Source organism: Phacochoerus africanus, chromosome 1, assembly GCF_016906955.1.
Source record: "Phacochoerus africanus isolate WHEZ1 chromosome 1, ROS_Pafr_v1, whole genome shotgun sequence".
NCBI classification, from domain to species: domain Eukaryota; kingdom Metazoa; phylum Chordata; class Mammalia; order Artiodactyla; family Suidae; genus Phacochoerus; species Phacochoerus africanus.
The window spans coordinates 76417106-76440697 of record NC_062544.1 but is presented as its reverse complement, the minus strand read 5'-3'; the positions used below and the strand labels follow the sequence as shown (position 1 = coordinate 76440697).

Genomic DNA, 23592 nt, shown 5'->3' with positions numbered 1-23592 from the left:
TTCTGATTGCCATGGGCACAGCCAGAAAAATGGGGTGATTACTGCTTTTGTGACCATCAGCTTTGTCACGGCCTTCTCTCCATTTCCCTCTCAGGATTTCCTCAAGTACTCCAAAAAAGCCAGCCTGGATACATCAGAACTAGAGGTACTTGCACCCCTCAGCCTGCCCAGGTCTGCCCCGGCTCTCTGGGCTCTTTCCCAGCAGCCTGTCCCTGGGAGGGGTGGTGGCACCGGGTGACAGCCCATCTCCTCATCCACACTGGCGGGCAGGGAGCAGGGGGAACAGAAAGAGGAGGTGCATCAAGGGGAAGCAACCCAGTGTCCCCCTAGGAACTGAGTGTTCATTCTGCTCTCCCCCACTCCCCACCCCCAACCCCTGCCCTGCAGAGAGCCGTGGAGGTCATGTGCATCGTCCCCAAGCGCTGCAACGACATGATGAACGTTGGGCGGCTGCAAGGATTTGACGTAATGCGGTTGTTCTCCTTTGAACTCACCTCTGACTGCCATCACTTTCTTGTCTCTCGAATTCTTTATCTCCACCTTTTGGCTTGGCTTTCTGCCTTCTCTCACTTTACTTCAGCCTGACTGATGTTTTCTTTCAACCTCTTTTGGTGCATTTGATTGGCTTTTGGGGGGGACATTCCTCTGCTCAAAGCCCAGCACCTCATACTGGAAACAGGCAGGACTCTGCTTTGTCCCTTGGGCCCTCTGCTGCTGCAGGAGCGGAGTTTCCTCCCCCAGCCTACAGTGGGGAGCAGGGACCTGTCCATCTGTCATCCCTGGGGCTCAACCCCAGGGCCACTATGCCCATCATTAGTTTCTAGACTTGCTATGAGTTGCCAGACTCCTCAGATTATATATTACCTATAATATCCTAAAGATATTTAGAACTAGAATCTTTTTTTTTTTTTTTTAATTTGACTACTGAGTAAAGAAGACAAGAGAGGGAGTTCTCCATGTGGCCTAGCAGATTAAGGATCTGGCATTGTCACTGTGAATGTGGTCACTGTTGTGACACAGACTTGATCCCTGACCTAGGAACTTTTGTAAGCCATGGGCACAGCCAAGAAAAAAAAAGACAGGAGAAATTTTTACTTGTCTTGCCTGCTGTTTTGCTAGAATTCGGTTTAATAAGCTGGTGCTGTAGATCTCAAAAAAAGCACACATGGACCCTCCTGAGAACTTCTGGAAACCCAGGTTTCTGTACCTTTGTAACTGGGTTCACAGGGGTGCTGGTGAACACCTTGAGAAAGTGCTCTTTCACTGTGAGCTAAATGCTTAGATCCACTTTCCATCTTTGATTGTAACTGAGGCCAGTGATTTACACAAAGGTTGGCAAGAATTTTATGCAGATGATGTTTCTGTTTGGGGTCAAAGATTCATAATAATGAAAGAAACTTTAGGGAATTCCTGGTGTGGCTCAGCAGAAGAAACAAACCTGCCAAATATCCATAAAGGAGGCAGGTTCAATCCCTGGCCCCACTCAGCGGGTTGCGGATCTGGCATTGTCATGAGCTATGGTGTAGGTCGCAGGTGAGGCTCAGATCCCCATGGTGCTATGGCTGTAGTGTAGGCCAGCAGCTGAAGCTCCAATTTGACCCCTAGCCTGGGAACTTCCATGTGCCACAGGTGTGGCCCTACAAAGCAAAAAAGAAAAAGAAATTTTATATTCCACAAATTAATACAAGAAAAATATATTCTGTGGGAGGAAAGTTAATAAAACAGAACTTCCTATGTCTTCGCTTAAAATGCAATGTTTTCTTCTCCTGTCCCTTCACCCTCTTTGCCGTGTTCCAGGGTAAAATCGTGGCCCAGGGCAAGCTGCTCTTGCAGGACACATTCTTGGTCACGGACCAAGACGCAGGGCTTCTGCCTCGATGCAAAGAAAGGCGGGTGTTCCTCTTCGAGCAGATCGTCATTTTCAGCGAGCCACTTGATAAAAAAAAGGGCTTCTCCATGCCAGGATTCCTGTTTAAGAACAGTATCAAGGTAGCTTGTGTTTGCGTGTTTTCTCACGTGCTGACGCAAGGACCCGTTACACTGATAAATTCTTCCCACTGAATGATGACATGTCCTGGTCTTATGTTTATTAAATATGTCAAGAATTTTTTAATACATTTCAGAATCTTTAAATTCACGCCATCCATCTAATGTCTTAGTTCCCGGTGACTGATTCTTGCTCATGTTTCTGTGGGGCTGCAGCATTTTCACCATGGTGAGAAGACCTTTCTTGGTTAGTGTTTGTGCTCTACCTACTCTAAGAGTGCATAAAATTACTTAAGTTCAGAGGCACAGATTCGGAGAAGATAGCTTACCACGGTCTTCTCTTCTTGGCAATAAGGCAATAAGGAGATTTCCGGCCTGAGGCTGTAGGTAGGCATGATCAAGGCAGGCAGTCTGTGCCCTGGGGTAGCTTGCTCTCTGATAGAAGAAAAAGACAAATGAAATCCTTGCAAATGGCCCTGAGTCCTGTAAAGGGGACCAGCCAAGGGTGAGATAGAGGAGGCCTGAGGTTCCAGCAGATTAACATTTGTAATTAATTATGTAAGCTACTAGTTAAGCTCCTGGTAAACTCCACATACATGAGTTAAAAGCCTGAGTTAAAAGAGTCAATACAAAGCTTCAAGATCATGATTTCTGAGGCAGTAATGGCAGCTCAACCAAAAAGTAGTGGTTTCTATTTTGACCTTGAAGAAACTTTACTTTGCACTTGACCAGTGGGAATAAATGTGCTTTAAGGTTTTGTTTTTTGGGGTTTGTGTGTGTGTGTGTGTGTGTGTGTGTGTGTGTGTGTGTGGTAAAATACATTAACAGGAGTTCCCATCGTGGCTTAGTGGTTAACGAATCCAACTAGGAACCATGAGGTTGCGGGTTCAATCCCTGGCCTTCCTCAGTGGGTTGAGGATCCAGCCTTGCCGTGAGCTGTGGTATAGGTCACAGATGAGGCTCGGATCCCACGTTGCTGTGGCTCTGGCGTAGGCCAGCAGCTACAGTTCCGATTAGACCCTATCCTAGAAACATCCATATGCCGCAGGAGCGGCCCTAGAAAAGGCAAAAAGACCAAAAAACAACAACAACAAAAAATAAACAAAATACAATAACAGAAAATTTACTGTCTTGAACCATTTTTCAGTATACAGCCCACTGACATTAAATACATTCACACCGTTGTGCATCCATCTCCAGGATATCTTACAAAACTAAAACTCCATCCACATTAAACACTAACTCCCCCTCCATCTCCCCAGCCCTGCAACCACCCTTTAACTTTCTGTCTCTATGAATTTGACTGTTCCAGTACCACATCTAAGTGGAATCATAACAGTGCTTGTCTTTTTATGACTGGCTCATCTCACATAGCCTCATGTCCTCCAGGCTCGCCTATGTTGTATCCTGTGACAGAGTGTCCTTCCTTTGTAAAGCCAAATAATAGTCCGTTGTGTACATAGGACTATCCATTCATCTGATGATAGACACTTGGCTGCTTCTACCTTTCGGCCATTGTGAATTATGCTTTAATTTTTTTTTTAAGGTGAGTTGCCTCTGCCTGGAGGAAAATGTGGAAAATGATCCCTGCAAATTTGCTCTGACATCGAGGACAGGTGACGTGGTGGAGACCTTCATCTTGCATTCATCCAGTCCAAGTGTTCGGCAAACATGGATCCATGAAATCAACCAAATTTTAGAAAACCAGCGCAATTTTTTAAATGGTAATGTGTGTTCTATTTCTGGGCTTTCTTTCCCTGATGTACATATTGCGGATTCTCGTCTCTCTCCTATGACCTATGAATAATAATGACAGGACTTAACCGAGCACTTACTGTGGATTTGAAATTGCTTCATTTCATCTTCACAGTGACCCTAAGGGCAAGTGCTCCTGTTATCCCCATTTTACAGATAAGGAAACTGAGGCACAAAGGGATAGTCATTTGCTCAAAATCGCACAAGTGGTTTGTGGCAGAGTCTGGACTCCGAGCAGGCCATTTGGCTCTTGGCCACGTGCCCCTCACAACCAGACTGTTCTTTCTGTCCCAGAGTCTCTCCGGCCATACGTTGCTCAGGGTGCTGTCTTGGGACAGAAATGCGCTAGAAAGACTAAGGCAGCAGATGGAATTAGTCAGAAATGTTGGAGACATTCTTGTGTGTAACTTTAAAATTTGTGTTTGACTACACTGTACACTACACCACCCTCCTCATTAAAAACAAACCCCTTTTTCCCTTCCCACTTCCATGTCATGAGTGATTCTGGAGGAGAAATACACTAAGAATACAGTGCAACACAGGACAGCAGTAAGGTGCCAGACATCCTAGAGGAAAGGTCTGCTCCGAAAGGAGACCGACCACTCTTACCTTATGTTGCAGACAGTTACTTCAACTCTTTATATCCCTGCTTGCTCCTCTGTGTGACCACTGACTTCGGCTCTGATTTGAATTTGGTGACCACTGAAGAGGGTCGAGCATTCAGTGAGAAGCTAAATTCTCATTTAGTGCCTTTTCCTTGTCCATGTTCTGTGTCTGTGCCCTGGTCCAGTAGGACGCTGTTATCTTAGATAAAACCACCTCCACACCATGAGTGACATTTGTGAGCCAGGAGCACAGGCACTTAATGAAAAATCAAGGTCACAAGGCATTTTTGGCCAAGTGGCAACTCCAAGCTCCTGTCCCAACTGTAGACAGGTCATTTCTTACATGTGCAGTTGGGGGATGGGGAGGTTCCCATGCATGCAGAGAAAAGTTTTGCTCCCATGACTGAGCAGCTACAGGTCTAAATACAGATTTAAATGTGTCATTCTTAAGTGCTGCATTGAACGCTAGTCCCTCGCAAGTACTATCTCTAAATTTTTACCATCTTCTTTAAAATAAAATGAACTGCCTCCCAAATTGCAAGCATGAGAGAGCCATGCTGTTCCAGTTTCCCAGACACTGAGTCTAGATAATGATGATACCTGTCCCCAGGGTTGAAGGAAGTCAGGAAGGGAACAGGCTCTGGGCCTGCTGCCCCTCCTTGCTCTCCCCCTAGTCCTCTTAAGAAGCCACGGCCATCACTGGGTTTCTCCAGTATCATATGACTCCAGAATTCTCCTTACACGCCTGCCGCCACCTGGGCAGGAAGGGGCTATATCTGATTGTTGTATGTCGAGAAGGTTTTAGTCTTTTAAGAATCTATGTTGGTGTCTCCATATATCTTATTTGGCATGTTTACTGCATTTCCCTGCAGATGATGATGTAAGTAAATCTCGAAAGCCCAGAGAGGGGGCAGCTTCATGACCCACAGGGTTTGTGGAGCTCAGTCCCTTCCCTGTCTTTGGTGCCCTGTCTGCAGGGGCAAGGTGGTTTCCTGTAACACCACCTCCAAGTATGGTAACACCCCTAACCAGGTTCTTCTTTGCCTAACCGCTCTCTGGTTTAAAGACCTCTGGACTACATTTCAGCATGGAGGGAGCCAGCCAATACCTGTGGAGTCTCAGATGAACCTCCCCTAGCAGCGCTGGGCCTCTGGTTGACCCTGGTGATTTGCCTAGGCTGCTCCCAGCTGATTCCACTGATTTCACTTAGCAGGGATACTAAGGCTGTGCTGCCGGCTCCTGGGCAGTAAATGTCTCCTCTGCCCTCCTCCTCCTTCACCTTGAATTTTTTCTCCCTTCCCCCAACCCCCACCCCTCCCCAGTGCAGACAGCACTTGAAAGAGCCAGTTTAACTCCTTCAGGAACAGGAGAGTAATAGTTAAGACCTCTTCTTTTCCTTTCTCAGTGGATGGTGTCAGCAGGCTGCCTGGAGGATGGGTGCATGGGTGGGTGTTTCTAAGTCATGGTGATGGGAAGCTGGTGGACACCTTGTGACTTGACTTTGGGGTATGAAGCCAGCGCGTCCCTTCCATTAATCCTGCCCTTTTCCTTTCACCCCTGTGAGGGTACTTTCCTCGGCACCCTAACTGAATCTTTTCTGTGTCACACGTGTCTTACAGCCTTGACATCACCAATCGAATATCAGAGGAACCACAGCGGAGGCGGCGGCAGCGGGGGCGGCGGCGGCGGGGCCCCCAGTAGTGGCGGCAGCAGCAGCAACCACAGCGGCGGCCCCAGCAGCTGCAGCGGCCTCCCCACCTCGAGCAGGAGCAGACCCTCCCGGATCCCCCAGCCTGTCAGACACCACTCCCCCGTGCTGGTCTCCTCTGCAGCTTCGAGCCAGGCAGAGGCAGACAAGATGTCAGGTATGTCCACTCCCGGCCGGTCACTGCCTCCTCCCAGCAGCAGCCCCGCCCCGGAGGCCGGCCCTGGCCAGCCGGGCAGGCCCCCAGCCGGCGGAGAGCCCGAAGGTCCTGAGCCAGAAACGGAACCGATCCCCAAGATGAAGGTGATGGAGAGCCCCAGGAAGTCCTCCAGGAGTGCTGCGGGTGCCCATCAGGATGGAGCCACCAAGGAGGCGCCGGCAACCCCAGACGACAGCCGCTCACGGAGCAGCCTGGGCTCCCTGCCGCTGGGCAAGCCCAGGCCCGGGGCCATCTCACCTCTGAACTCTCCTCTGGCCACCGCGTTCCCCTCTCCGTTCGGCAAGGAGCCCTTGCCCCCCAGCAGCCCCCTGCAGAAGGGGGGCTCCTTCTGGAGCTCCATCCCTGCCTCCCCCGCCAGCCGGCCGGGCTCCTTCACCTTCCCGGGGGACAGTGACTCCCTCCAGCGGCAGGCGCACCGCCACGCGGCCCCCGGCAAGGACACGGACCGCATGAGCACGTGCTCCTCGGCCAGCGAGCAGTCCGTGCAGTCCACCCAGAGCAACGGGGTAAGAGCGCCCAGCCGCCTCCGCCCGCCCGCCCCACTGCCTCTGTCCCGCGGCTCTTCTAAACCTCCCGCGTCGTCGCCGCTGTCCTCGTACTAATCCGGTCTCTGGGCTGTTGCGCCACAGTCATCCGCTCCTCCGGCCTCTCTCACTGACCACGCGGACACGCGGGACGCCTGCTAACCCTTCCTGCTCCGGCGGACGGCGTGCTCTCGGCTCTACTAACTCGCTCCTTGCTTTGTGTCTCCTTAATATGGCAAAGCAGATCCTTAACCTTCAGAATGCAGCGTCTTTAAGCGTTTTTCATTTTCCGACCAGCAGAATATCTTGGAACTTCCTCTCACGCCCCTGCCTTCCTCACACACTCTTTTTGGAGGGGTCAGTGTCCCTGCTCTCTGCCTCCTGTGTAAACTGAAACCTGTCCACTCTAAGCTTTCTGCTCATCGCTTGGTTGTGCTCTTTTATGCCTTAAATTAATCTTGGCAGCGTTTTTGACTCATCTGCTGAAAAAAAAAAAAAATCCCTCAAGAAATTTCCACCAGCAACTCAAAGCAAACAAAGCTGACCAAATAGGGGGAAGGAATCTCTCCAGTGGAAATATTTGTCCCCCCTGCCCCCCAAGTTTCACTGTGGAAGAGAGAGACTGCTTTAGGGCCTCTGGATGTTGGGCTCTGCCGGCGGCTGGGAGCGGAGGCGCAGGCAGGCTGGATTCGGAGCGTCCGCGTTCTGGCCAGCAGGGGGCGCAGTGCGGGCTGCGGGTGCTGTGGGGCATCGCCTGGCACTGTGGTGTTCTCAGCAGAAGGGTTGCTGTGGTCGGTTTTTACCCCATCCTGTGGCTTTCTCACTCTCCTGCCCGGCAGATGATCTGACCCATAACACCTTCCTAAAGGCATGTGTGAGGGGATAGAACTGTTCTATTGAGTGTATGTTTGATCGATTTATAAATTTTTAAATACATTTCCCTAAAAGGGTCTGTGTCTCTCTTTATACAAAAAAAGAAAAAGAAAGAAATTTGGCTTTTGCATGTCTCTCTCTTTCCTCTGGACTTCTAATAATGTCTTGTTTGGGTTGACTTGTCCTTATTCTCTCCTCCTGTTTTTTATGTATTTTGTTAACCTCAACCTTTATATCTAATTGAGGAAGAAATCAAGAAAAAAGTCTTGGTACATTTATTTACCCTTGAGTCTTATTCTCAAAAGTAAGTGGTCAGGGCAGGCATTCTCTGCAGTGGCTCTGGCCAGTGTCGTCGTCGTCATCATCACGGTGCCTTACTGTGTCTTGCAGAGTAGCCTGAACCCACACCTCCTATTAGTTCTGAAATGCTAGGTGTACAGGTAAGCATTAGGATGCGGGTTCAGCTGAAGGAAGATGCGAGGCCCCATGATCCCGTGCCTGCCAGCACCTAGCTGAACACTCCAAGATCGGTCAGGCAGCGGCCCGTGACCCCATCCCAACCTGGATGGACGGTTTCCCTTTAAGCCCCCAAGGAGCTCTTGGAATCTGTGTTCCAGAAGGAACACCTGACCTACCCCAGCACAGAGCCGGTGCTGGTCTCCTGTAAGTACACAGCCAGCGCCCCCACCTGGATCTCCCCAGAGATTAGCACCATTGTGGGCATAACACATTTTGGCAGGTTTTAGATTGCAAAAGTTGCCTCTTATTTCTTCCTCTCACTGTTTCTTATGTGGTAGGTAACCTGTCAAGGGGAATTGCCAGTGTTTTAGATGAATCCCAATGCCTTAAAGAAATGCCCTGGAGGCCTGGGAAGACCACTGGAGGCTTAGGATGGGCCTCTGAAACCATCTATAGAGCTCTTGAGTATTTCATTTAAAAAGAACTGCTGCCCTACCTGGTGCCACCCCCCGGGAGGGCCAGCAGCGGCCTCCTTCCTCCTTGTCTGCTTCCTTGAAGTTGTCTGCGGTCACGGCCAAGAAGGTGTGCCTAACCCACATCCCAGGTCCTTCTTCCTCCTTTAATGGGCACCTTCTAGAAAGTTCTGCTGAGAGCAAGAGTGGAGTGATTGTGGATCAACCCAGACAGTGACTGTGCCAGCCCCACCTGTGGACATACAGCCTCCCTGCACCCACCCACACACCTGGGCAGCAATAAAAGTACAGCCCACCTTTCTTGCAGAGGCCCGGTGGCCTGTGCAAATTTTTAACCTCTACCCACTGGCATTAAATGAGAGAATTTTTAAATGCCTAAGACCGATACATAGGAGGTTTCCAGAAACTACCAGTAGCTGCTATTATTGTGGCAAAATATTCAAATTATGAGACTGATTTTCTATATTATATATATGCTATATTACCCAAAACAGCCATGCCACAGCCGTTGGTTTTTGTTTATGTTTTCTAGCAAATGTGGCTTTATAGTCTCAAAACTATTGGGTGTTGCTCTATAGTCACAATACTAAAATACATGCTAAAGGGATAAAATTGCATGAATGAGCGTGCAAAGCCTGACGTGGGCAGCGTGGGCACCCACAAGGGGTGGGAACACACACCAGAGTCCTCAGCTGGCACAGGAACAAGTACCAGCACTCCACTGCATTTAACTTAAACATCCACTGTAGGCCCAGAGTCCCAGCCCGGGCCCCTGCAATTCCCAGCACACGGGCTCGTTGACGGTGGCTGGCCATCTGTTCCAGTGTGTCCTGATGCCAACTCAGTAGCTCAGAGCTGACAGGAGTGTAGCAAGCCTCCTGACAGTCACGCCAACAACCCAAGTCTTGCTCCAGGCGTCTGAGAGCCCAGAGGAGGCTAGTGTCCTGGGAGTACTGGGAATCTGCGAACGTCCAGGCGTCTTTGCTGAGAGCCTCTGAGAACAAGCTGACAGGAACAGGGTGCCTGACACCATTTCCACATCCCGGCAATTGAGAAAGGGGACTGGGCAAGATGTAACTCAGAATTGGCAGTGGTCTCAGCTTCCTCCTCCTCCTCTGGAACAAGGGGGTCCATCGGTGAACGACAGCTTGGGACAAGTACTATCATTTGTATGTCATTGCCTCAGCCGCTATCACCACTCAGCTTGTGGGCCTGGTAGGTGGCCTTGAGAAATGATGATTGTTTTAATTTTGCAATCTTTCCTCATTGACTGAGTTCCTGAACAGGCAGTGAGTGCCTGCTACATTTCATTCCCTGTGATGGACACTAAAGACACAGCAGTGACCCACGGAGATCGGGTGGCACCATGACCCCAGGATAAGGGCAAGATAGGCTTTCTCATGCCAGGGGCTGCCCCCATGCAGCAGCACCTTCGCGACTCTGGAATCACACAGGCTCACAAGAGGGCCTTCCACCAAGGAACACATGAAGGAGGCAGAGCAGGTCCCTGAGAGCAGAGCAGTAGTTTATTGATGTTTCAGGGATCTCTCATTCTTCTTCTACAAGGCAAACATGTGGAAATAAATTAGGATGCCAGCAGCTCAATGTGATTCTGGCATCTGCGTTCTCAATGAACATATTATCTGGCAGATTTGGGGACTTCTCCATGATCTGACCTATCATCGGTGGACTGAAAGAGCTACTCTCTGCGGCTTTTTAATTTAATAATACCTTTTAACATGGGTGAGATGGTCACATTGACATTACTGTGACATGGATAGAACCCAGCATGGTGTCGGTGTGAGGATGAGCTGTTGCTTTTGCTGGTGCATGGATAATGAGATTGAAATAATCATGCTTCCAAAGTAAAGTGTCACCATCACCATGATTTTTTTTTTTTTTTAGATTGCTACTAAATTGCTTTCTAGAGAAATCCTGATTGTCAGTTATGGAAAAAGGGGCACCAAGTTAGCCAGAGAGTGTGGAGGAAGGGTGCAGGGTTCTGGTGAGCCCTGCCCTGGGCCGCCATGCCATGGCACAGGCTGCCAAGCAGTTTCCTGTCATCAGATCTTGTTTCAGTTCCCCTCTGCCTTTTTGTTCATCTCTCCCTCTACAGAGTGAAAGTAGCAGCAGTAGCAACATCTCCACCATGTTGGTGACACACGATTACACGGCAGTGAAGGAGGATGAGATAAACGTCTATCAAGGAGAGGTCGTTCAAATTCTGGCCAGCAATCAACAGAACATGTTTCTGGTGTTCCGAGCCGCCACTGACCAGTGCCCCGCAGCTGAGGGCTGGATTCCGGGCTTCGTCCTGGGGCACACCAGTGCAGTCATTGTGGAGAACCCCGATGGGACTCTCAAGTGAGTGCCCACTGGGGCCACCATGAGGGGCGGGGCCCACCACGAGGGGCGGGGGCCGAGCACAAATGAAGTGCAGAGGCTCTGGAGGGTAAAGCCTGTCAAACAAGCTTGTCCATAAGTACATGGTGAGTCCCTTAGTGAAGATGAGGTAGCCTTCCATCTGTTTGTTCTGATGGGTTCTTTTAATAAGAGAAAAGTATTTGCACACATGTGGCTTTTTTAAGCTACTAGATAGAGGCCAACGCTATTTTAGTTCCCAGAGGTTTGGGGGTGAAGGGTGAGGACTTTACAAGGCCCCCACACCCCTGATTGGGCGTCATGAGGGTGCGTCCATGAAGATGTTCATTCTGTAAGCGGCAGCTAAAGATAGATGTGGTGCCACTACCATTATGCTTTATACCTACTAGGTCACTTCAGTTGAAACACTTGAAACGAACTTTGCTGCCTTAGACATTATTTTAAAGAAAACTAAGTTCAGGTGCTGGTTTCAAACTCTGCCCTTCCCTGAATCTCTCTGGCTATGGGAGAAGCCAGCCAGCCGATGGCTCCTGGGAATGGACCATTGCAAAATGGTGATCTTTAAGCCTCCAAAAGCTTCAGCCCCAAAAACCAGGCTCAAAGGCATGACAGTGGCTATGTTCCTCCCCAAGCACGGCAGTATACTGGGCTGGGTTTGCAGCCCAGACTGGGCAGCATTCCAGCACTGCTTCTAGCCCACTACCTCTGGGCTCAGAGCTTGCACCCATGGGCATCCAGGCTTGAGTTCAGGCTACAAAGGTCTTATCTTCCATGATAGTCCTTTTTTCTGTTCCTCCTTAATACACAAAACTATTTTATTCTTATACATTGTACAAGAATCCCATTTTATACTTTGTTTTCTCAAGAATATTCTTTGGCCTTGTATTAGAGTTTTCCAGAGAAATAGAACCAATGGGGGGGGCAGGGGAGGGGGGGGTTGGGTTATTATAACGATTTGGCTCATACAATTGTGCAGACTGACAAGTCCAGATCTGCACTGTGGACTAGCAGTCTGGAGCTCCAAGAGAGCCAGTGGTGCAGATAAAGTCTAAAGGTAGCCTGTAGGAAAATTCCCTCTTGCTCAGGGAGGCCTGTCTTTTGTTGTTGTTATTCCACTGAGGCCTTCAACTGATTGGTTGAGGCCCACCACACCGTGGAGGGCAGTCTGCTTTATTCTATCAACTAAAATGTCACTCTCATCCAGAAACACCCAGAATGATGTTTGACCAAATATTTAGGTCCAGTCAAGTTGATGCATAAAAGTAAACCATCACAGACACTTTTCTATTTTAATCCTTAAAATTTGGTAGAAGAAACTGTTGGCTTTATCTCTGGTTATTGAGTTATGGCAAAAAAGTTTTCCTTAGCAGAGATAACTGTTGCTAAAGGAGTATCAGTCAGCTTCTCTCTGATGTTTTCAGGCATCATCTGCTGACCACTGGGAGGGCAGAATACTAACAATGGGTTATTTCCCCCTAGGAAGTCAACATCTTGGCACACAGCACTCCGTTTAAGGAAAAAATCTGAGAAAAAAGATAAAGACGGCAAACGGGAAGGCAAGTTAGAGAACGGTTATCGCAAGTCCCGAGAAGGCCTCAGCAACAAGGTATCTGTGAAGGTGAGCGTGGGTGTCTCCAGAATCTGCATTCCTATGCCCCTTGGGGAGCAGTGGCAGGGGTGCTGGTACTGGCCCAAGAGGAGGCGTGGACCTGGTGCCTGGCCTTGCCTGGCAGGGATCCTCCCCCCTTTACCCTGGAGCAGACCCATGGGGCTTTGTCCAGGGATCGCCTGATGGCGTGGCCCAGGTATGCATGTATATTCTGAGATACCAGGTATACAGGTGTACACCTCAGCGGGCACATGCGTGGCTTGCAAAGAACCCTGCTAGGTTCCCACAGGAAGCAGAGACTAGATCCTCAGTAGCAGATGAAGCTCAGAGCAACTGGTTCAGACCACAGGGGAAGTGATCAGAGACCGAGACACAGGTACACTGGCTGCAGCAAATTCCCTCCATGGGTGCCCCAGTCGGCTTTGCTCCTGCAATCAGATTGCCTTAAATCTGCGTGGGTTTTGCCTCGATAAAAAGAAGGTATCTCCTGAAGGGAATCAGAGGGCCCTGGCCCTTCTGCAAAAGCAGGGTTTCCAGGGGCCACTGGACTCAGCCCATAGAATGAGAAAAAGGGACTTCCCTGAGTTTAAGTTTTTGTCCTGGGGATAAACAGAAAAAACTCTCCTGTATTTGTGTGACACAAAGCTTTCCAGGGCATTCAAAGGCAATGGGAATGTGGTCGATTTTGAAGGATTCCCAGGCAAGCCAAGTTGTGTTTCCTCTCATCATTCAACAGAAATGGTAGCCCTGAATAAAATCAGTAAATCTCAAAAGAGCTCATGTATCTGATTAATAGCTATGTGCTTTTTCCATTTCAGCTTCTCAATCCCAACTACATATATGACGGTGAGTTCTGGTCTTTTTTCCTCTAGGCTTTTAGAGGATAGGTCAGTGGAGTTTCGGGACACTCCTGTAGCCTGTGGACGTGGGTTTTCTGGAGCTTTGGGCCTGGGCAGCTTCTCATTCATTTGTTAGAGTAGGTTGGTGGGTGCAGGAAGGAGGCCAAGCGACCGACGTTACTCTTTTTTCATGCAGTTCCCCCAGAATTCGTCATTCCCTTGAGTGAGGTCACGTGTGAGACCGGGGAGACCGTTGTTCTTAGATGTCGGGTTTGCGGCCGCCCCAAGGCCTCGATCACCTGGAAGGGCCCTGAACACAACACCTTGAACAACGATGGCCACTACAGCATCTCCTACAGGTGAGGGAGCCCCCCTTGGGGGTTGGTTTCACTGTCAGTGAGCATGACCTTTTTCCACTGGGACGGGCGGTCGATCCTGGGTCACCTCCAGACCTGGGACACCTGCTGTGAGGGAACGTGTCATACCTGGGGTGTGCAGCTAGGATTAAAATCCCACTTGAAATTGCCCATCAGCACTTGAGCCCCTAATTCCCTGTGACCCAGAAGGAGAGGAGTTGGGGGCTAGCAAAGGGGAGCCGAGTGTTTCTGAACGCCGTGTATGCCCTCCTCCATGCAGTGACTTGGGAGAGGCCGCTCTGAAGATTGTTGGTGTGACCACGGAAGACGACGGCATCTACACGTGCATCGCAGTGAACGACATGGGCTCAGTCTCGTCCTCAGCCAGTCTGAGGGTTCTAGGTAAGCTGCACCCCAAACCCCACCCACATTCCCTGTGGCCTGAGGTACATGACAAGTCACTCGGGGGCTGCAAGGCGCAGACCAGCCTCTGGGGCTCCTGGGCGAGTGGCCGCTAGGCAGGGAAGGCTCAAATCAAAGGCCTCTGCCTACGGCCACTGAGCACATGGTTCCCTGGTGTGCGCCTCCATTGGGAGCGAGGCATTCTATGCTCCTAGAACTCAAAACAATTTTTTTTCTTTTTAGGGCCGCACCCACGGCATATGGACATTCCCAGGCTAGTGGTCATATTGGAGTTACAGCTGCCAGCCTGTACCACAACCACAGCAACACTGGATCCAAGCGACACCTTCGGCCTACACCACAGCTTGCAGCAATGCCAGGTTCTTAACCCACTGAGCCACAACAAGAACTCAAAACACATTTTTATATCCAACTTCTCACTTGTCCTATCATTCAGTTGATGCCTCAGCCTTAAGAGAAACTGTTCTAAGTTCTGGCAGGTAAAATAGAATAAAAAGAAAGGGAAGGAGTGTGGGTGTGGCCCATGCAGGCTCTGTGCCCATCCTAGACCCTAACAGCCCTGCCACAAGTTGTGTCCTCCTGTCCTTTCCATGAACACAAGCCTGCCCTGGTGGGACTGAAGCCCTTGCTCTGTCCATGCCCAGCAAGGCCTGATCTCACTCCTCAGCTAAAGCTGGAGCTGCTGGAGACAGAACCCATATCTGGGGCCTTTTAGAATTTCCCATAGTTGGAATTGACTTGTGTAGGTGCTTAGAGAGCAACACATACCAATTGAGTTTCCAGCTACCATTTCACAGGAGCCCAGCTGTGCAATCCAGGACAGCTGAGGTTTTTCATGGATCCTCCAGCTGCACCAGGTATAGGAAACTGCTTCCAAGAGTAAAAATTGAAGAGCTAAAATAAACTTTTAAAAACTAAGAAAAATAAATAAATAAACTGCAAAGTGAACTGAGTCCAGGCGCACCCTGTGTGTAAACAGTAAATGGAACTGTTTTAGAACTTTTATCCCGTATGTCCTCATCCCTGTGTTTCAACCTCATTAAGTCACAGAAAGGAAGCATTCTGATTTTTGGATCACAGCACCTGAATGGAAGAAGTCCCAATGTGGGGTGTGGGTTTTACACCTCTGGTGCACCTCTGTTCCCACAAGCCGTAGTTCAGATGCTCAGCAGCCCCAGGCGACTGCCGCGTGGGCCAGCGCAGGGCTCTGGTCTCCTTCCCCGAGGGGTTCAGAGAGATGCTGCTCTTCCTGCAGGTCCAGGGAGTGATGGCATCATTGTGACCTGGAGAGACAACTTTGACTGCTTCTACAGCGAAGTGGCTGAACTTGGCAGGTACAGTGGTAAACCCGGAGCCCCTCTGCAGACCACAGAGCGAGAGACATTGCTCTGTATGGCCCCTCAGAGGAACTTAAAGGTGGATTTCACTAGCAGGTGGAAGTTGGCTCTGCTCCATCTGGAATGTAGCCTGTACTTGCTACATTGAACATAGTAAGGCAGGTGTTTCTAATGCTGGTTCCAAGAGAGAATTAAGGCTAAAGGCAGTGGGCCCAGCAGTGACGTGATGTGTGAGCTGCTGTGCGAGCTGCTGTGCACCCAGGGCAGCACAGGTCACAGCCTGTCCCTAAGGGCATCCAGGCAGGTGTCACCCAGACCATTTCCCATGAGACATAGTTCTCCTCCTGAACCCAGTCGAGAGAGGCTGGATGTGTCCTTCAGGTGTCAGCTGTTCCTGGAGATTCCAAGGGCACCCACACACTAAGGGGGCTTCAGCAGAGGGACTGTTTCCTTCTAGAGGAAGCCAGGGCTCAGAGCCCTCAGTCACCCAGGCACCTCCCCCCAGCCCCCACGGCACTCACCCTCACCTGGTGTTATGTCCAGTGTGGCAAGGAGGAGGTCAGAAGCATGACAGCTGAGCTTGTCACTTTTAAAAATTTTCCAAGAGCCCCAGCAGCAGCTTCATGCATTCCAGCAGCCCTTCCTGGGCCGCCTGGCTCCAGGGATCCTTGCACAGCCCTGCTGTCCAGAGCAGCCATGGCATGTCACTTCTTGCAACATGTGACTGATGGGCGGTTATTTTGTTAGTCCCACCTGGGCTCGGTCTACTGGCACCCTCACACCTCTCCTGCATGTCTGTGGCCTGGCCTGGGTCCCAGGTCTATCTCCATGTGGACTTTCACACTGGGCTTCCTCCTGGGGTGGCAGAAGCGTCCCAGGGGAGCAAAAGCAGAAGCTGCAGCCACTCGGAGCTCAACTTCAGCGTTAACAGCCCCTCTTTTTCCATATTCTGTGGGAGAACCAGCCCAGATTCCAGGAGGGAAACAACTCCCCTTGTCCTGGAGGAGGAGCAAGTGCTGCATCCATCTTCAAACCACCAGTCTGCGCCCCCTTCCCACCCCCACCACCCCCGGCCACAGACTCACATTCCCCAGCCCCCATCTCATCCCCAGATGGCAACAGCCTCAGACTCAAGGTCCAGGGCCTTGTTACCGGATCCAGTCAAGATGCACTGAGGCTTCTCAGGTGCAGCTCCAGAGACCATAAGCTAAAGATGAGTTACCAGCACCCCCAACACACATCCTACAACAGCAAGACAGAGGCTGTAAGGCAATACACACTCCCATCCAAAATAGGAGTTGGGGGGTGGTAATCAGGAACCACCGCATAGTCCATTCAAGCTTTTTCACTCGATGAGGAAGGTTTGCCACGAGAGCAGAGGTGGGAGCTGCCTGGGAAGCCTCTGGGTGGCACTGCCACCTCGTTCAGAGGTTGGAGGAAGTCTCATGGCCTGCCCTTACCCAGTCTGCCTCCAGCAGGGGGAGAGACAGTCACACATGCTGGCAGGCTTCCTAGGGGCATCGCAGCGCCCCTCCACTATGGGCTGGGGGCGGGGGGGGCGCCAGCCAGAGAAGCTGCCAAGGATCCAATTCATTTAGGGTAGTAGCAGTCTTCTCTGTGACACACACGGAGGCCTCTGAAAACACTCTTCACCCCCCTCTCATCTTCCAGGGGCAGATTCTCTGTCGTTAAGAAATGTGATCAGAAAGGCACCAAACGAGCAGTGGCCACTAAGTTTGTGAACAAGAAGCTGATGAAGCGTGACCAGGTCACCCACGAGCTTGGAATCCTGCAGAACCTCCAGCACCCGCTGCTTATTGGCCTCCTAGACACCTTCGAGACCCCCACCAGCTACGTCCTGGTTTTGGAAATGTATGTACACGCTGGCTGCTCTCCTCTTTCCAACATCAACTCCCAGGGGTCTTGCTGTTTATTCTGTAAGAGGGATAGAAACTGGGATTTTAGGATCACAGAACGATCAGGCCACGGTTTGGGAGCTTCCCAGCAATGGTAGTGGGCAATATGGACTTTGAGCTGCCTGACAAGCACAAACCAAGCATTGGAACGCCCCCACCACCCAGGCTCCCTCAGGGCCTCAGCCAACCTAAGGTCCCAGGAGGCCAGGCCCCTGCTCTCGATCTCAGGCTGAGCTGATGCCGTGTGTCTGCTCAGGGACGGGTGAGTGGGCTGGTAGGTACTTGCGAGGGCTGACTAATATCTGCTCATATCTAGTGCTCTGGGATACGGCTCTGCCCCGGGCCCATCTTGTCCCCCAAAGGTGATTACAGTGGGAAGGCAGGGTACACCCGACCTAAAGAGCACCCTCTGCAAGTGTGGGTCCCACCAGCACAGCCCCCCTGGTCCTTGTGGCACTTACAGGCACTGTGTGCCATCTTAATAAATGTTTCAGTCATTTAAAGATAAAGCGTGTGAAACACCTGAACTGAGAATAGGGATCCTCAGCCCGGGGCAGTTTTTCCCCCCAGGGGACACTTGGCAATGTCTACAGGCTTTTTGGTGGTCACGGATCTACATCCTGCAGGCCACAGGATGGCCTGAAACAGAATCATTTGCCCAAACAATCAGTACACGGGGTGGGGAAACCCTGCCTTAGAATATCCCGTCTCTCTGAAACATCTCGGCATCCAGCTTTGTTTAAATTTCCGTTCCTCCTTTTTAGGGGGAATCATTTTACATATTTATTTTGATTTACAACTTCAGTTCCATTGACCAAAGCAGGACGTTTTGCACCGTTTCCTAGTTCTTAACACCTTGTTGTGGGAAGAGCAGACCAGGCTGGAGGACCAGCCTCAGAGCCATGGAGGCATGTTCAGGAGGACTGTGGGCTCTTCACCTGCAGGGATTCCCCAGAGGCCCTTTCTGTGACTTTCTATTAGCCATATTCTTAAAGAATTTTAAGCGCCTCCACCCCACAGCCTTTCCAGGTGCTGCTGCCAGAGGGCCCGTGTAGGTGCCAGGTCCAAACCCACCCCGCCCCGAGCCCCAGGGAGGGATGTTTGGGGGGGTCCTGTTCAGCCCTGTCTCTAAGATGTGCTGAGCTGTGAGACAGCGCAGGGAGCAGGCGGGCCCTTCTGGGGGAGGCTGGTCAGCGTGTCCCAGGGGTAGGTCAGTGGACTTGGGGCTCAATGTTCAGCTGTGGCTCCTGTAGAATGTCAGCTACTCGAGGGGCTGTTGTGGGGCTGGAATGATGTCCAGGCAGAGACCTGACCCTGAGAGGGGGCTTTCTGGCTCTAGAAACTTGACCACTAAGAGCCACCGCTCATCTTCCCCAGGGAATTTCATCTGGGAAAAAAGAGTCCTAGAATCCTTGTAGGAAATCTACAAAACCTCGGTTTCTGGTTTAAATTTTCAAAGCATTCAGCTGTCATTCCTTTTCACTGAGAAGCTAAAAGGTTTGGTCTCATCATACTGTTGATAGGATTTATTTTCACAATGAAGAATTTACTACCAAATTCTCCTGGATCCCTCACCATTACCAGACAAGTAGCTGATCTTCTTATAAAATTCTGTTTTGCAAAAGAGCAGCTTAGCCCAGTGTTGAGAGAGGCCAGGGCCAGATGAGCTCATTGCAGCTCAATCCTTCACTTACAAAGGGTGGGAAGGTTACACACCTACTCTGGGCCTCAGTGTCCACATCTATAAAGCAGGACAATAAAACAGTCTTTCCAGGTTTTCATGAGGATTAAGTGAGTTGACAGCATTTAGGCCCTAGTAGAGGACCACTCTGTGTAAGCACCTTTTGAATGTTACAAATAATTTCACAGTAGGATGACTTTGAGTCCAACATGAAGTCCTCACATTATTGTCTGTGTCTTTATTTACATTCAGTCATTTTGGCTTCACGTTGCCCATCCTCCAGATGAGGAGACTAAGGCTCTGGGAGGTGCTATCACCTTACTCCCCCTCCAGCAGATACCAGCAGAGCACCTGCTGTGTGCCAGGCACTGCCCAGAAGCTTCCCAGGTCCTTTGCTCACTTCGGGGAGGGGGGCAGGGTCTGGGCCAGAGCCTGCTGGGGTGGTGGGGGTTGCCTGGTGCACCTGCCCCACCTCCCAGTTCCCTCTGAGGGCCCAGATGTTTTGTTCCCTGCTTGCACCTCCCATGATGAGGTTAAAAAGAAATCACCCTTCTGATCCCAGTGTGCCTCCAGGTAGAGGTGTGATCCCCAGACGCTGATGGGACATTGATATGGAACACAGGTGTGACGTGTGTGTCACAGGAGAGGGCTCTAAAATGACTGACTGGCACCGTAATGGGGTCGCACATTGTCTCCTCTGCAGGGCTGACCAGGGACGGCTCCTGGACTGTGTGGTGCGATGGGGAAACCTCACGGAAGGGAAGATCAGGGCATATCTGGGGGAGGTTCTAGAAGGTGTCCGATACCTTCATAACTGCAGGATAGCACACCTGGACCTAAAGGTGAGGGGGGCCCCAAGGGTAGGGAGCCACATGTCTGACCCTGGCATGGCCACACGGGACCTGGGGCCAGCTCCCAGCCTGTCCTCTGCATCCAGGCCAGGAGATACCAGGGAACAGTGACACCAGGGGCCGCCAGGGGATGGGGACACCAGGGGACAAGCACAGGGTGGGGGATGGGAGCACTGACTTCTAATCCCTCTTTTGAGGAGTTGGCTTTTAGTGACCTACACAAGCAATAAAATACCAGATAAACATTGGCGGTCTTGGGACGTTTCTTGCAATTTCAGAAAGGTCCTCTGAGTTTTGCTGGGTGGGTGTGGGGCTGGGGCAGCATGACTGAGGCAGGAAGGGAGCATTGCTCTTGGTGACAGGAGGGAGGATAAACCCTGGCCTGGTACTCCTCATAGTTTCACACAGCAGCTGCACACAAGTCCCCAGGAGGCCTAGCCTGTGCCGAGCCAGGCAGCCTCTCGTCTGTGTTGGCGCTTTGTCCTCCTCCTGAGGGCTTCGTCCTCTTTTGCCCATGGATGGTTGGCTACACTCAACCTCGCAGATTTCCTGGTGAGCATCAGGCTTCAGCTTTAAGATGGAGGTGGCCAGGAATGACAGCTGTCTTGTCCTGTCTCTTAGCCCGAAAACATCCTCGTGGATCAGAGTTCAGCCAAGCCAACCATCAAGCTGGCCGACTTTGGAGATGCTGTCCAACTCAACACGACCTACCACATCCACCAGTTGCTGGGGAACCCCGAATTTGCAGCCCCCGAAATCATCCTGGGGAACCCGGTCTCCCTGACCTCGGACACGTGGAGCGTCGGAGTGCTGGCCTATGTGCTTCTTAGCGGCGTGTCCCCCTTCCTGGACGACAGTGTGGAAGAGACCTGCCTGAACATTTGCCGACTAGACTTTAGTTTCCCAGATGACTACTTCCAAGGAGTGAGCCAGAGGGCCAAGGACTTCGTGTGTTTCCTCCTCCACGAGGACCCCGCCAAGCGGCCCTCGGCTGCGCTGGCCCTCCAGGAGCAGTGGCTGCAGGCGGGCCATGGCCACGGCCATGGCAAAGGTTCAGGCGTCCTCGACACATCCAGACTGACCTCCTTCATTGAGCGGCGCAAACACCAGAACGATGTTCGACCTATTCGTAGCATCAAAAACTTCTTACAAAGCAGGCTTTTGCCTCGAGTTTGACCTATCTTGAAGTTCTTTCTCATTCTCTTTCACCTGCCAATCAGCTGTTAATTTGACTTCCGAAGAGAAACACAAACCAACATAACTGATCAGCTGCCGTAGTTCATCGTGTGAAATTGCATTCCGAGTGAGCTGAGCTCGGCAGTGCCTGGGACTCGGGCTGCAAGCCATGCTGGGGTGGAGGACCTTCTCGAACACTCTGCGAGGGCGGAGACAGCATTGCTGTGTCACAGTCTTTTATTCAGGTTTCTGCAAAAAATAAAAAATAAAAATAAAAAACTTTTTTAAATGAACATGAATAGAATTTTGCAAATTTCACATTTTCCAAGATTTATTCAAGGAAACGAAATGCCTATGTTCAACCACTGGTGTTAACGAACAAAACAGATGTACTGGACCCCTCTGGGGAGGAGCCCCTAGCAGTGGGACGGCCGTCCCAGAGGCCTCGCCAGGAGCATGGGTCCACCTGGCTCTGAGCTTTTCTAGCCACCTGGTCTGCCTGCCTCGCTCAGGGATGCCAGACCAGGCTTCGGAAATGTTCATTCAACCTCAAACTTCTGCATAAAAAATAGAATGAATCATTTTGCTCTGATGAAATGTAGGCCTTACTTGTATATAAGACTGGTCCTGCCTTCGGTCTGGATCCCCACTGCCTTCCTTCCCACTCCCGACCACCGCCCGGGGGCTTCCTTTTGGGGGTCAGAGGGGTGTGCCCGGCCACCAAGCAGGACATCAGGTCGGGTCCCGCCCCCCTCCCCCCACAGCCCACCCCCCCAAGCCGTCCATCAGATTGTTGAGCGGTATACAGTCAGATGAAAATACTGTAAATGCACTCACTGGGGGTTTTTTGGTTTTATTTCATATCATGTGCAATGTTGTGGCTTTAACATTTTATGCAACTATTTATGAAGACCTCTGTTGTACCTGTAATAAATATATAGAAAAAGCACATACTTCGTACGGTGAGCTTTATGGTTTTGTGCGTGTGTTGGGGGCGGGGTGGGGGGGGTCGTAGCTCTGTGCCATCAGTTCAAGGACACTGAACTCTTCGTGAAATTTGTCAGTTTTGAGGACTGTAAAAAGTGATTTCATACTCTGAATCTAAAACTGGATAATAGGGTAATGTTTTAAATTTTATTATGCTATTATTCAGAATGCCAAAGTATTATTTTTTTTTTCCCAAAATCAGTCTGGACATTTCCTACTTTTTAGACTTTTTTGACATTCAACTTTCTGTACAAAAAAAAATGGCTGGATTTTGAGCTTTTGGTAAGAAACACAAGCCAATTAAGCACTCGCTGTCTCGAGACTGGCGGTGGCGTCTGCAGCACTGTGGCAGAAACCACGCTGGTGTGGGAGGCCTTCAACAAATGACGCTGGGTTTCTGGGCACGCTTGAATTTTTCTTGTCTTTTTACCTTTGTTGTGTGAAATACACTCAAAAAAAAAAAAAAAAAAAAAGCCCGCTTCCCAAGCCAGCCAGACACCTGGGTCTTCAGCCATAAACTGGCCGTAGTTAAGCTTTGCAGCTTCCAATATATTTTATTTATTCTTTTGTTGGGTTTTTGTTTGTTTCTTGTAAAATTGTACAGAAACTTTTTAAGAGAAATTGGATTCAAAACTGGATGTGTATTCGTAACCTCACAACTTTTATTTGTGTATTGTTTCTTTTATTATTTCAGTTAAATTTTTACATTTTTTTGCATGTATATTTCTTTGTACAGAGACGTTACATGTTTACACAGTATGATGTGATGTAAATATTTTATTTTGCCATCAGTTATTTTAAAAAATTAAACATATTTGCCTGATTTTTTGTGTTAGGCCTTTTATTTCAGTCGGTCACAATTGATTCGCAGAGATGGCTGAGGGAGAGACTGAAGGAGAGGCCTCCCCTGGGTCAGAAGAGGGGTAAGAGAATGTTCTGAATTGTCAGAGTCTCAGCTCACTGCCGGGGCTGCATCTGTCCTGGTGAGAACAGCTAAAGTCCCCCCCACTTCTTGATGAACTGAAATCGGAGCAAAGGGAAGAGCTGTTGCGTCCTGGCCTCAGAGAAGCAAAATCAACCTTGTCCAGGTGGACTGAAGAAAGCGAAGTGTTTAGGTTCAAGACCCTGCGTTAGGAACAAACCCAGGACCCGAGCCTGCCGAGAGCTCCCGGGGGCGCTCATGCCTGCTTCTGGCAGTGGGTCATCTCTCCTCATGACCACTCTCATCTCTCTTGATTTGATTCCTTTTTACTTTCTTTTTTGAATTTACCCCCCTGGGTTGGTGACTTTTTGCTCAGCCCACCATGAAGGTTTTATTTTTCATCTGTTTGCTGAAATCTTGGAGTTGAAACAAATGTGAGAGGATGGCATTTGAGCCAAGAGCCCCAAGTCTAGGCATAGGAAGTTCACGCTCCCTGAGGTGTGTCCTTCCTCC

The 23592-nt window shown here is 50.3% G+C and overlaps 1 protein-coding gene across 6 annotated transcripts in view; it reads left to right on the top strand.

Annotated features, from left to right (window-relative positions):
* TRIO (trio Rho guanine nucleotide exchange factor) overlaps positions 1-22980 on the top strand; it is a 229759-nt gene extending 206779 nt beyond the window's left edge. For 5 of the 6 annotated variants that reach the window (XM_047768042.1, XM_047768034.1, XM_047768025.1 and 2 more), the window contains 14 exons: positions 95-145; positions 388-465; positions 1798-1989; positions 3533-3710; positions 5966-6777; positions 10717-10964; positions 12462-12600; positions 13410-13437; positions 13627-13789; positions 14067-14188; positions 15465-15543; positions 17218-17418; positions 19847-19985; positions 20616-22980. In XM_047768042.1, coding sequence (XP_047623998.1) covers positions 95-145; positions 388-465; positions 1798-1989; positions 3533-3710; positions 5966-6777; positions 10717-10964; positions 12462-12600; positions 13410-13437; positions 13627-13789; positions 14067-14188; positions 15465-15543; positions 17218-17418; positions 19847-19985; positions 20616-21170 — 2985 coding nt within the window. In that variant the 3' untranslated portion in view covers positions 21171-22980. The remainder of the gene's footprint in view (positions 1-94; positions 146-387; positions 466-1797; positions 1990-3532; positions 3711-5965; positions 6778-10716; positions 10965-12461; positions 12601-13409; positions 13438-13626; positions 13790-14066; positions 14189-15464; positions 15544-17217; positions 17419-19846; positions 19986-20615) is intronic. The other variant, XM_047768051.1, reaches the window with a different exon arrangement.
* Positions 22981-23592: the final 612 nt, after the last annotated feature.